We start from the raw sequence: 13,575 nt of genomic DNA, 5'->3' as shown, positions 1-13,575 counted from the left end.
AACTCTTAAACCCAGAAGGCAGGGGTTGCAATGAGCTGAGATCGCACCACCTGTCCAGCCTGGGTGACAGAGAGAGACCCTGTCTCAAAAAATAAAATACGATAAATAAAAAATTTAAAAATTTTAAAAATTAAAAAAAAATTTGTTTAAATACAATAGACACTTATCTCCATATTCTTACGAGAGAGATGCCAATACTTAGAACACAAAATATCATTCTTACTGCCATATTGTCAGTATTTATGCAATAATCAAATCAGAGGAAAAATTGTTACTGAGATATATTTAGAGTTTAAGTCCAAAAAATTTGGTTCAATCAAGATAAATTAGTGACTAGAAATACTTGCAGCAACTATTATTCTATGTGCCCAGATGTAACTAGATTCAAACTCTCACTTCACACTCTAAATGAAAATAAACCATCTCTGAAGCAGAGCACTAGCAAAACAATGCGTGAGAAACCCACAGCAGGTAAGATGCCCGCTGCAGTCCAGGCTAGAATGACAGGAAGATTGTGTGCAGGATGGATCTGGCAGAGCCCCTTTGTCTCTACTTGGTATTAGGTCTGTGTCCCAACCACACAATGAAGGGAGGAAAAAGCAAATAAAAAGATCTTGAGTTCAATTCCTGCCAATTCCTGAAAGGTTATTAGCTGAAATGTGAGGACTTAGATTCTCGCATGGTCCCTCTGCACTCGTACCTACTCACTGTAGGCTAGAACCCCTAACGAGAGGGTGGGGCATGGGGGAGGATCAGGTACAAACTGGATAATCCCTAATGTACAAAATTTCATGGAAATCTCTGTATGTGTGGTATACCTATCTAAATACATGTTTCTTGGTACTAAAAGTAGCCACCCTTTCTACCAGCTACTTATTTCATTAAGAAAAAAAGAAAAAGCCCTATGAGATTCAACTTTCCAAATTAAATTATTTCATTAATTACTGCTTTTTATAGCAAAAGTATGGGCTGCCATTACTTTGAGTGCAGTAACATTTCAGAGATTTGCCACATTCCATCTCTATGTTACCTACCGTTTGGTAACTGAGAGGAGTGTAGTATTCACACTTTCTAATAGACCCCTTGATGCAGTCATCCACGGATGTACCATTAAAAACCATAACAATTCAACTATTTGATCAAGAAGTACCTCCTCATAGAGTTACCAATGATTTTTGTACTGACCGAAAACTTCAGGTAACAATAGTGACACTTACCTTGCAGCTTCTTCACCTTAGCTTCTAGTTTCTTCTTCCTAATAACGAAATTGTATAAGTTAAATGGCAAGAAAGAGTAGAATAGGAAAAAATATGCTCTTATAATTTGTGGCACATATTTTTTAAATTACAAATATTTGTATAACAAATGTTCAGTCTGAACTAGTATTCTAAGAGAGAATAATATACTATTTAGTATGAAATATCTTTACAGTGGATTAAAAAATTCTGTTCTTTCCACTTGAAACACATGCCACGGGCCTGTCAAATTTCTGCCATGAGTACATCTGGGACCCTTCCTGAACTGCACTGGCATCATTCATGAGACCAGCTGAAGTTTCTAGATGGCTCTAAGACTCAGTCCAGAGTCTAATGAGTTAACGTTACTCTTCAGGAGCACGCATAGTGTTAACAGTGGTCACAGCACCACCGTACAGGAAGCAGTGGCTGAAGAGCTGCATTTGCTTTAAGATGGATTTCTGAGAGTCTGAAAAGGTGGGTAACTCTCTGAGTCACTGCTTCATTACACCTACATTCAACTGTTTTATGTATAGCTCACATTTGTTGTGAATAACATGACTGTAGTATGAACCTCAACGATCAATGGGATGCTTTTGAACAGCTCTTTTTATGAATACTAACAAAGACACCCATTCCACATGCTATTGGTTAAAGCACTGGCACAAAGCAAGGGGTCAGTCATCATGTTCTGACACACAGACAAATGTGAATGCGTACATAATGCATTATATACGTAGACAAACACCTTTAGACACACACAGACACATGTGCATGCATATATAATGCATATACATACAGAGACAAACACCTTTATGGAGTTCTTTCTTTGTGCAGCCCTTTAACATATGACAATTTATTTAATGTTCCTTATGACCCTTCAAAGTAGATATAACTTCCAGTTTACAGATGTGGAAACCAAGGTTGAGAGACTAACTAGTTCAAGACCATGCAGCTAATTATGGCCAAGAAATCCAAAGACTGTAAAAAAAACCAAACACTATTGACTTAAGAATTATGTATTTTCAAAAGTGAAAACCCTATTTCCATAGTAATTTAGTAACTGCTTACTGAGCATCACTCTTCAAGCATTCTTCCTTTACACGAGCATATTCCTGATGAGTATCCTGATACAACTTCAAAGAACTCTTTGAAAAAAAAAAAAAAAAACAGATATTGTCAAAATGAAAGTCACTGACCATTGGTCACAACTTGCTTTGACTTTGATAAGCTATTAACCAAATAAACAGATATTAGGCAGAAAAAATATTCACTGAATATTTTAATAGAGGTAACCAGGTTCTTAATAGATGAAATATGACTAACAATATAATCAACTATTAAACTTAAAAACAATATACTAATTTTATTGTAATTCTAAACCTTCATAATTGGTTTAAATATCAAACAGCTAATATTTTTGCCTCAACTAATTAAAATTCAATATATCCTGAAGAAATATTAGAGCATAACAAATATGAGCTAATGGTATTGCTACGGAAAAATACAAAACAAATCATTATACTTAACGATAACTGGGGAAAATGTGTGAACACTGATATATACACCCTAACAGCTACTATAAAATGGGAAAGACACTGTTATTGAGAGTTCTGGCAGGGTATGATAAATATACATTTCTTTAATCTCAACAGCTCTGAGAGATTTCTTTAATCTCAACAGCTTCATTATTCCTTTTTCACAAATGAGGAATCTCAGGGTTGGACAGGCTGACTTACTCTTCCAAAGACAGTAACTGAACAACTAATGAGGGTTATCATTAAGGTCTGACTCCAATGTTCATGCTTCTTCTCAAATATGGCTGAAAAGATTATATAACCAAATAGAGATCACTGAACACTGTGATTGTTTCCGTTTAACTTTGACAGCATAGTTACACACATAGTAAGAATTTCTATATAAAGAGGAAAATAAGTATGTACTATTAAAGCACATAAGACCTCAGACAGCTACATGTCACCACTAAATTAGCACAATTTGAGGAAGACTGAGAGGCACAAACACTACGGTGAGAAGCGCCTAGAGAGAAGAGGTTAAGCAGTGAGGATCATTCCAGGTGGCTGCTACTTGGCTCACGTAAACCACTTAAATCTATCAACTTTAATGTTTTTATCTGTAAAAGCTATGAATTCTAAGATTCATGTAGAGAGTAAACAACAATTTACATAGAAAAGCAAGTTTACAGCATTTTTAACAAACTGTTTTACTGCAACTTGACTTTGAAAAGAAGAGCTTCCATGAAAAGACATATGTATCAGATTTTCATAACTGAAGTGGGCATCTTCTCCCGATGCTCCATCTCAACTTAGTAAGTATCACCCAAAAAGATCAAACACGCCCTAAAAGAAATAACCCCTAACCTGAACGCTTACTTATAAAAGCATTATTGAAAGACTCATTTTTGTGTACCTCTCACAGACATTGAGAAACCACAAGAGACTACACGATTGCTAAAAAAAGAAATAAAAAGAGATTTTTTAAAAAGGGACCAAACAAAGCTGTTAGGGTTACAGAGGTAAAGTATACAGACATTGCTTAAAATATTGACTAGTTTATGAATTATGAGAGTAGGTTCTTTAAAGGACATCTTAACGCACACCAGAGCAGAAGCCCTATACCACGCTTCAATCACCACTGGTCTCTCCAGAGCTAGGCCACAGCCACTGAAGAAATAAAATTCTCTCCCGCTCCCTTTCTTATGTACAACGATTCCTCTACATTTAAAGTTTGAATTTTTACATGTTATTTTACATTTAAGCAAAAAACAAAGGTATAAAAATCAATGCAGAACACATAAAACCACATGAACTCATAGCGAGAAGTGTTTTCTGCTGACCCTCTCAAAAAGTATAAGCAACTAACACAGTATTGCAGAGCTAATAATCACTGCAGAGACTAAGTGACTAAGCAGTTGAGTTCAATGTTCTCTAAAGCTAATAATACACTGAGAGTCTTGACTAGCCTTTACTTCCTTTAACACATCAAAAGCCCCCTTGTCCCAGTTATACTGAATAAGCTGATCCTAATTTATTGACCATAAATCTTTACAGAAAATTATTGTTCATACCTTTTTCTCTTCTAGCTCTGCTTTTAAAGATCCCAGTTCTTCCTGACATTTCTGTAGAGGAGAAATTTTTTGAAGCATCTCTTCCACTTGGTGATGCAGATTACTATTCTCTCTAAAGACAACGAATTAACATTATTACAGAAAAGTATCTATCATAAATTATTAAATATATGTGCTTATAATTTCAGATTTTATTTCTAACTTGGAACAAAAAGAGGGATGAAAAAATCTTTTTAAATGCATTTCTCTCTACACCAACATGATCTTCACATTGCCTTTATTTCTTAGGCATAGTATTTTTTTTTCTTTTCTTTTTTTTGTTAGTCAGGGTCTCACTCTGTCTCCTGGGCTGGAATATAATGGCTGGAGTATAGTGGCACCACCACGGCTCACTGCAGCCTCAACCTCCCAGGCTCAAGTGATCTTCCTGCCTCAGCCTCTCAAGTAGCTAGGACTACAGGTATGTGCCGCTACACCTGGCTAATTTTAAAAAAAAAATTTTAATAGTAAAAAAATGTTACCATTAAGTAGTACTATTTACTATTTGAGTGCCACCACACCTGGCTAATAAATTTAACAGTATAAAAATTTTACTATTAAACAGTACTATTTACTATTAAATAGTACTATTACTATTATTATAATTTGGCCTCCTACAGTGGTGAGATTATGGGCATGAGCCATTGCGGCCAGCCTAGTAATCTATTTCTGATAAAAGTCTACCAAAAAGCCCTGTGAGAAACAAGTAGATTCTTAATTTGCTGAAGAATACTTTACAGTAAAATCACTCAAACAGCCTGGCGGAGAATCTGGCTGTTCCAATCTTGAGTCCTGAGCTCATACCCATTTATTCAATGTAAGTGACAGGCAATTTTATGGCTTAGTTTATAACCACGTTTTGCCTTCTTCTGGGTGATGAATCCAATCAGAGAATGAAACATTGCCAAAATTTTATGTAGGCCTATTTTCAACTGTTTAAAGTAATAGAAGATAAACAACCACATTAAAGTGTGAACCATGTAAACAACAGTTAATTTGACAACAATAAGCTTCACTTCAATGGCAATGCAGTCAGTAAAATTACTGAAAAGTGAAACACCCAGTTGTAATTTAAGACTTTAGTAACAAATTCATTTGAAAAATTTAATAGTAAGAAAACTTGAGTCTTATTTTATTATGAGCATCAAAGCAGCATTCTATATTATGAGTCAACCCTATGTACATTTTGCTCAAAGCTGCTTAAAAATCTGCTCCAATAAATGTCTATCTCAGATAGGTGGTATCATAAACTAGGAAAACAGGTTGGCTCACCTTCTGGCAAACTGCAGCTGTAAAACTTATTAAAGAAAACTCTGAGAATTTTATCTTCTGATACTTCTCTGGAGATAAAACTCACTTTACAATTATCTTTGATAATTTGTGTTCAACATATATACAGGCAAGATCATAAATACTAGAAAACTATATCCAAAATGCAATCTAAAACACTCTTTTTACTGAGTTCTTTCCATTTACCATAATAACATGTATCAAAAGTCAAAATATCTGTTTCTCTAAATAGAGTTCTGTGAATAAATGTATGATTAGAATTAAAAGAAGAAAGACAAAGCAATATGCAACTTGATTTCTCTATATAGTGGAATCCCCAAACAACCTGTCCTTCATTTTTCAAATAGTGCAGAGAATAATTCCAGCAAACAAAAGTTATGTACTTACAAAAACCATATATAACCATGCTTTGTAGAAAACAGATCATAAAATCTACAAAACTCTCATTTTTTACAATTTATATAATTTGATAACCTTATTTTACCATCTCATACTGCTAGTAAAATATTCTAAGACAGCAAAAAACAATTCCTTTATGTTTCATCTCCTAGGAATTCCTGTATTTTTATCACAATATAGCATATGTACGTTCATAAAAATGTGTGCATCCTGCGTTAGAATGTAAGTTTCTGAAGGTTTCTGAAGACCAAGAACTATATTTTATTCATCCTAAATTACAGTAATCTTTGCAAAATAGGAAAGTTCAAAAAATACCTGATGAAATAAAATACATTTCTTGCCATTTAGAAAGAGGTGATAATAAAGTGGTCAGAATTACACAAAAAAGAGCTGAAATAATGAATTATCATAGTGCAGTTATTGAAGAAATAACTTTCCCATCTTGAAAAAGATGGGAAAATACACTGCTACTTTAGTAGCAAAAGGGATCAAATTATATTTTTAAAAGCCATGTTAAATCTGTGACATCAGCACTTCAAGTTGCAGAGCAAACAACTACATATTTGAGGTACAACAAATGCATACTTGGAGCAAATGTGAAACATATTTTTTTAAAGGTATGTATCTATCTGTAGCTGACAATGAAGCCAAATACCACATTACAGAATAAACTTCTGAAATCCAGGAATAATCAAAAGTTTTATCCGTTAAAAAAGAATTCTGGTAATTTTTGTTTTAAAAACTTTCTGGTCAACCTTTAGAAAAGTAAAAAAATTATTTCTCTGCTAGGTTACATGTATAAGTTAACTCAAAGAGTGTGCATATTTTTTCCAAGAATGATACAATGAACACATACTCTCCTAATACTGGGACTGCCCATCTATTTCCCTATTTAGCCTTCTAAAAGTTGTGATAATTGTTTCCATACACCTTTCACTAACAATTGAAGATATCATTTCTGCCATAATATGCACGTATAGTTAAATGGACTGATGGTTTTAACAAATAAGGCACGTGAGATTTCCAATGACCTTTATTTTTGAATGTAAAAATTCAGATAGTAAAAAATAAATCTAAAGGATATCTCTTAATTTTACGATTTTCACACAAATTAGAAATGATGATATGGTCTGGCTGTGTCCCCACCCAAAATCTCATCTTGAATTGTAAACCGAGTTGTGATTCCCAGGTGCTGGGGTGGAACCTTGTGGGAGGTGATTAGATCACAGGGGCAGTCCCCCCGTGCTGTTCTCCTGATAGTGAGTGAGTTCTCACGAGATCTGATGGTTTTATAAGCGGCTTTTCCCTGCTTCACTCTGCACTTCTCTCTCCTGCCACCATGTGAAGGATGTGTTTGCTTCCCCTTCTGCCATGATTGTAAGTTTCCTGGGGCGTCCCAGCCATGCAGAACTCTGAGTCAATTAAACCTCTTTCCTTTATACATTACCCAGTCTCAGGCAGTCCTTTATAGCAGCGTGAGAATCAACTAGTACAGGCGGTACCAACACAAATAAATAACTGATGATGACATGTAAGTTCAGGTATGACACAAATAATATTGAGGCAGGCCTCAAGTTATTGCCAAAGCGAATAGCTGAATCTGTCCCGACATCGAACATGAAGCTAAATTTCAGGGACTCCCTAAAGGAATACGTATGTTTACTTTTATGAGAGAAACTTTATGTTTTTACAGGAGAGATTTGTATCAAGGTGTTACCACTGCAAGACATGGAAGGATCAATTACACACATCTTTTTCCCACTGCTAAAAAAATAGCTGACTAGACACTAACTCCACAACCGAGCTCATTAAATGGCTATGGAACAAATGGTGACTGTAAGGCCAAGAACTGTCTTCTGACAGCCCAACAGTGTTTGTGAATATACAGCAACGCTATTTCTATATGATTTTGGAGAGATATATATACACACATATTTCCCTGTAAATCACAAAAATAATTAATCAAAGTCAATTGCCCAAAATTTTGAATTTCCCATACTGTACTTCTTGCAGATTGAAAAATAACCTTCAGCAAGTATCACATTCAGTTTCACATTATTCGTAAACCTAATGCTACATCCCCAGTACAAATTAGGAGAAACCTACCCACTAAAAAGCTTATGAGACGTTAAGAAAATCACAATCAACAAGAAAAATAATCTCATTTTTAAAACTCATCATTAAACTTGGATTAAGAATAAAAGGACTGTCTGTTTACTGTGCTTGTGAGACATACTCCCTACTGAAGCCTGTTAAGTACTATCTTCCAAAAGGCCTATGAGGAACAATTCTCACATCTCTTTCAGGAATTATACATAAGTTAGTTCCAAAACTCAACAGAAAAAGCCAGTAAAAGGATATCATCACATTTCTTCTGATATTCTGTTAACAAATTACTGCAAAAAAGAAAAGAAAAATTAGGTTACTTATTAAATTCAAAAATATACTATGCTAAAATTATGTTTCAAACCATGCAAGGCACCCTCTAGACTTCCTAGATTTCCTGAAACAAATGCATGCTAAATTAATGACTATATCACCTTACATTTCTCAAAAGCATCACGCTGATATATAAGCCTTTTATTTAGAATCCTGTTGATTTGAGTAGTATCTTGGCTCATACATTCATGAGACTATTACAAAGCTGAAACCAAAAAAACAGGAAATCTCACACCATGGCTATAAAATACCGTTAGGAGGTTTGAAGTCCAGCAGTCAAGCTAAGAAGGCTTTGAAGATAGAAAACAGATTTTTTAAAAAGTCCAGTTCGGTAAAAACAACTTCCTACTAACCCATGAGCTTTGTTTTAAAGGCCTGTGAACCTGTAACAAAAGGTTCACGTCCCAAAGCTCATGGGGAATTATAATCAGTACCATGTAGGCCTCCAAAGGAGAAACTCTAGTATTCACTTCAGCCCTGGGGGCCTAAAAGCACTGCCTGCTTCAGCCAGTTTGTCAGGTTTACAAAGTTCTGCTAAACAACATGCAAATATACTTACTCTGTATTGATAATTTTTTGTTTCAAGGTAATTAATGCTTCAACATATTCATTCAAATTCTGAAAGAAAAAAAGCCACAGTCAGCTGTTTGTTTTTATCAATTACTTTAAATGTAATTATTGTCTGTAACATTATTTATCATATCTAAGAATTTTAATAATTACATAAACATAGAAATGTTAATGTATTATTTATATTGTGTAGAGCACAATCTGAGCCCATGCTGCCTCTCTCTAAACCTGTTTCTTTATCTGAATGATAGTACTCCTTTAACAGCAAGGTAGTTAGTTGTAAATATGCTTTTACTGTGTGCAATTAGTCACAGAGCTCAATAAATATTAACTATTTTTAGTTTGCTATTAATTATCAATCTTTACCCTGCATTGTTTCTGAAAGGATTTAAGGCTACCCCAAAAGACACATATATCATAAAAAAAACAACAAAAAAGAAACCATGGGGGAGATGAATAGAAATATTAAAATGGACTAAGATTAAGTGAAAAAATATATAAGGATCTAGGCCGGGCGCGGTGACTCATGCCTATAATCCCAGCGCTTTGGGAGGCTGAGGCGAGTGGATTACCTGAGGTCAGGAGTTCAAGACCAGCCTGGCCAACATGGTGAAACCCTGTCTCTACTAAAAATACAAAATTTAGCCAGGTGTGGTGGTGGGCACCTGTAATCCTAGCTACTCAGGAGGCTGAGGCAGAAGAATCACTTGAACCTGAGAGGCGGAGGTTGCAGTGAGCCGAGATCGTGCCACTGCACTCCAGTGACAGAGTGAGATTCCATCTCCAAAAAAAAAAAAAAAAAAAAAAACCACAAATTTGGCTCTAAATTACTGCTATCAACCCAAAAGGAAAAACATCCTTCGTTATACTGTTGAAATGTTCCTAAGATTTCAAAATGAGCTAATTTTTTCTTTTCATTAACTTCTTTCCTTTAATGTCTCCTTTTTCCATCACTAAATACTTCAGAAATAAGGACTTACTTTTAAACATAACCACAATAGCCTTCCGCAAGTAACAATTACACTAAGTAATAATTTGAAACTATCCACAAACTATGTTCAATTTTCACTGATTATCCCAATAGTTTTCCAGATAATCCAAATGATTTTGATAGTTACAGTAATATTTCCCTTTATGATAATGTCTGCCTTTTCTTCTCAGTTATGTTATATATCTGTTAAAACATCTACACATCAAAATAAAGTCAAATGTACAGTTTCTCTTGTAATCTCACCATCTGTCAAAAATCACTTAGCGTGTTTTTAACTTTCAACTTTCAGAACTGCCACCACATATATAAAATATATTTTTGGATGTACTCCATCTATCAAATTGTTGTTGAGGGAGGTTTATGTCCTTTTCCAGTCTTTACAGACAGCATGCCATGAATTTCCTTGCCCATTCCTTTGTCAAACAGTTCTATTTTTCCTGAGAATAAAGTCCAAATACTGGTACTGCTGGACCAGACTTATGTATTTCAGAGGTTTACACTGGAAAAGGTAAAGGATATAAACTGTCAATTCACAGATTAAGAATTTGGAATAGACAATAGACATTTTTTTAAAAAGGTATTCCACCTTTTTCATATCAGGAAATGCAAACTAAAACAACAAAAATTTACTTTTCATCCACTAGGTTAGACTGAAATAAACATATTGGCAAGGAGGTAAGGCAAATAAAATTCATACTATGGGTGGTAATATTTGAAGAGCATTTGGGCAGCATATAATAAAATCAAAACATATACAGTGATAATTTTTTCTATTTTTCCTCTATGCATTCCTGAAGGATGTTTTCTACATCCTGGTTAGCTTTTACACCCAAGGTTAATTTGTTTTTACCACTAGCATGAGTACTATCTTTATTTTGCTGTTTTTGCTATATTACATTTCCTAATTGGTTCTTAAGGGTATGCAGAAATATTACTAATTTTTGTTTGTTGATTACAGTAAGACCTGCTCATTTTACAACAACGTCACTTATAAACATACACAAAGATCTAAATAAAATATATGCAAAGTAAATCCAGCAGTGAATAATTTATCTGCAGATTCTCTTGGGTGTGTTATGTGAATAGTTGTAACATTCACTGATAATTTTATCCTACCTTTACTCATGCTTACATTTCATTTGCCCTCCTTCCTGAACTAAGGCTTCAGCACAATATTGAATAGTAAGGGTAATAACAGGTGTCTTTGTCTTAAAAGTTGGAATTAGTTAATTAAATTTGCTGTGTTCCAGGTTATTGGTTGATATCCTTTAATCATGTTATGAAACTTCTACACACAGTCTGCTAAAACATTTTCATGTACAGGTATCAAACTTCATCAAATAAATTTCTGTATCAATTTAGTTTGAATATGTATTTTTCTCCCTTTATTTATTAATTTCAGTGAACTACAATAGATTTTCTAATGATAAAGCAGCCTTACATTCCTGGGGATAAAAGTAATTGAATACTATGTCAACACTGTTTAAACACACTGAGGATTCAATTCCCCAATATCCTACTTAGGTTTTTTTTTTTCATCTATGTTCATAAGTGATATGCCTATCCCATTTTTTGAACTAAAATTAGAAGGATGCCTTTCCCTTGCTAAAAACTGTAAGGAGGGAGTAAAAAAAACTAGGAACACCTCTCATGCATGAATAACACTTTGCTAGGTACAGAATTGTTGGGTCACCATCTGTTAAGTGTTAAATCATGACCTGCCACACAAAAGACATGCTGAAGTCCTAACTCCCAGTATTTCAGAATGACCTTATTTAGAAATAGGGTCTTTACAGATATGATCAGGTTAAGATGAGGTCATACTGGACTAGAGTGGGCCCTAATCCAGATTTCTGGGCAGAGAGGGTGGATACATGCATTTGCTTTTATTTCCCTCCCTAAAACCAGCTAAAACTACAGTCAAAAATTTTTTTTTCAAAAGGCAAAACCAACAAGGAAGACAAGAGGATAAAAGACAAACAGAAACTGGAAAGCAGACTCAAGAGTGCTGATTTAGCATCCAAGAAAGCCAGCAGTGGGGAAAAGTGAGAACCAACTCCATTTACACTGCAAAACTTCAACAAGCTTGAGAATCAGTAACATGGGATCTTTTGAGAAGGTGAAGGGGGATGGAACTAAAACAAGCACTAGTTGCAAACTTTCTCATAAGCATTTAATCCCAATCCCCAACCATCCACCATGCCTCAGAGAAATCACTCCTCCCCCATCCAGCAGAAGGAGGTTTGCTTTTTGAAGGTCTCTGTAATACCAGGGACCCTTGGGACAGGTGTAGTATGTCAAAAGCACAAGGATTAAATAAACCTAAGCACAGTGGTCTAAGACTGGCTGCCTGTCTCTCTCCATTAGGCTTCCAAACAGTGTAATCTTTCTGTCTTCCAGGAAGAAGGGAAATACCTTCTTAGAGATAACATCTAAAGGTAACAACACTAGATATTCTTCAATCAATAAATGGCCCAACCAGACTGTCCTGCCTTGACACTCAGGGTCCAGAAGCCCCACATCCTCAGTGTATCCACTACTCATTCTTCGCGAGGATTTCCGAACATGAGACAGACTTGCAATGTGAAAGAGGCTAAAACAAGCAAAAGCAACCTGAAGTAAACAAAAACTAAAAACTTAAAAAACGTTTATTAATAGGATGAGATAAATAATATTATATTTGTGAAACAAGCTATTTTTGAAAGGAATATTCAGAGCTCTTAAAATTGAAAAAACTTAATTAAAAATGAACAGTCTAGAATAACTAAAATTAAAAGATAGACAATAACAAGTGTTGATGATGATGTGGAGAAACTGAATACATTCCTCATACATTGCTGGTGGGAACATAAAATGGGGCAGCTGCTGTGGAAACTAGTTTTGCAGTTTCTCAAAATGTTAAAGTTACCCAACGATCCAACAGTCCCATTCCTAGGTATGAACTGAAAACAGAGTCCATGGCAAACTTACATATTGATATTTATAGCAGCACTATTCAAACTAGCCAAAAAGTGAACATAAATTAAATGTCCATCAAAGGATGAATTGATTCACAAAATGTCATATATCCATACGACAGGAATTATTTGACAATGAAAACAAACGAATGATACATGCTACAACATGGACCAACCTTGAAACATTATGCTAAGTGAAAAAAGCCAGTTACAAAAGTCCACGTGTATTCTAGAGTCCATTCATATGAATTTTCCATAACAGAGCCAAAAGTAATCCAGTGGCTGCCAGAGACTGGAGGAAGAGTGCAGAGACAGGAAATGACTAGTAACTAGTATAGGGTTTCTTTGGGGAAGGTGGAGGATCAAAATGTTTTAGGACTATGTAGTGGTGATGGCTGCACAACTCTGTGAATTGAACTGAATTGTATACAAAAGGCAGAATTTTATATGTAAATTATATTTCAATAATGCTGTCATAGCTAACAAAGACTCAAAATATTTGACCATAAAGTTAAAAAAAAAAGGACACAGAAAATAAAAACCCAGACATGAGAAAGAAGGAAATAA

At 34.8% G+C, this 13,575-nt stretch overlaps 1 protein-coding gene across 2 annotated transcripts in view; it reads right to left on the bottom strand.

Moving 5' to 3' along the window:
• The window catches only part of ICE1 (interactor of little elongation complex ELL subunit 1), a 69,906-nt gene that overhangs the window by 47,392 nt on the left and 8,939 nt on the right, over positions 1–13,575 (bottom strand). For both annotated transcript variants that reach the window (XR_009210489.1, XM_032135196.2), the window contains exons 2-7: positions 9,050–9,108; positions 8,413–8,447; positions 5,635–5,653; positions 4,324–4,435; positions 2,307–2,383; positions 1,218–1,255 (exon numbers count right to left, since the gene is read on the bottom strand). Coding sequence is in view for 1 of the 2 variants with exons in the window: in XM_032135196.2 (XP_031991087.1) it covers positions 1,218–1,255; positions 2,307–2,383; positions 4,324–4,435; positions 5,635–5,653; positions 8,413–8,447; positions 9,050–9,108 (340 nt within the window). In the remaining variant the exon portion in view is untranslated. The remainder of the gene's footprint in view (positions 1–1,217; positions 1,256–2,306; positions 2,384–4,323; positions 4,436–5,634; positions 5,654–8,412; positions 8,448–9,049; positions 9,109–13,575) is intronic.

Source organism: Hylobates moloch, unplaced genomic scaffold, assembly GCF_009828535.3.
Source record: "Hylobates moloch isolate HMO894 unplaced genomic scaffold, HMol_V3 SCAFFOLD_17, whole genome shotgun sequence".
Classification (NCBI taxonomy): Eukaryota; Metazoa; Chordata; class Mammalia; order Primates; family Hylobatidae; genus Hylobates; species Hylobates moloch.
The sequence above is the reverse complement of the archived record's forward strand: the minus strand, read 5'-3'. Positions and strand labels throughout refer to the sequence as shown.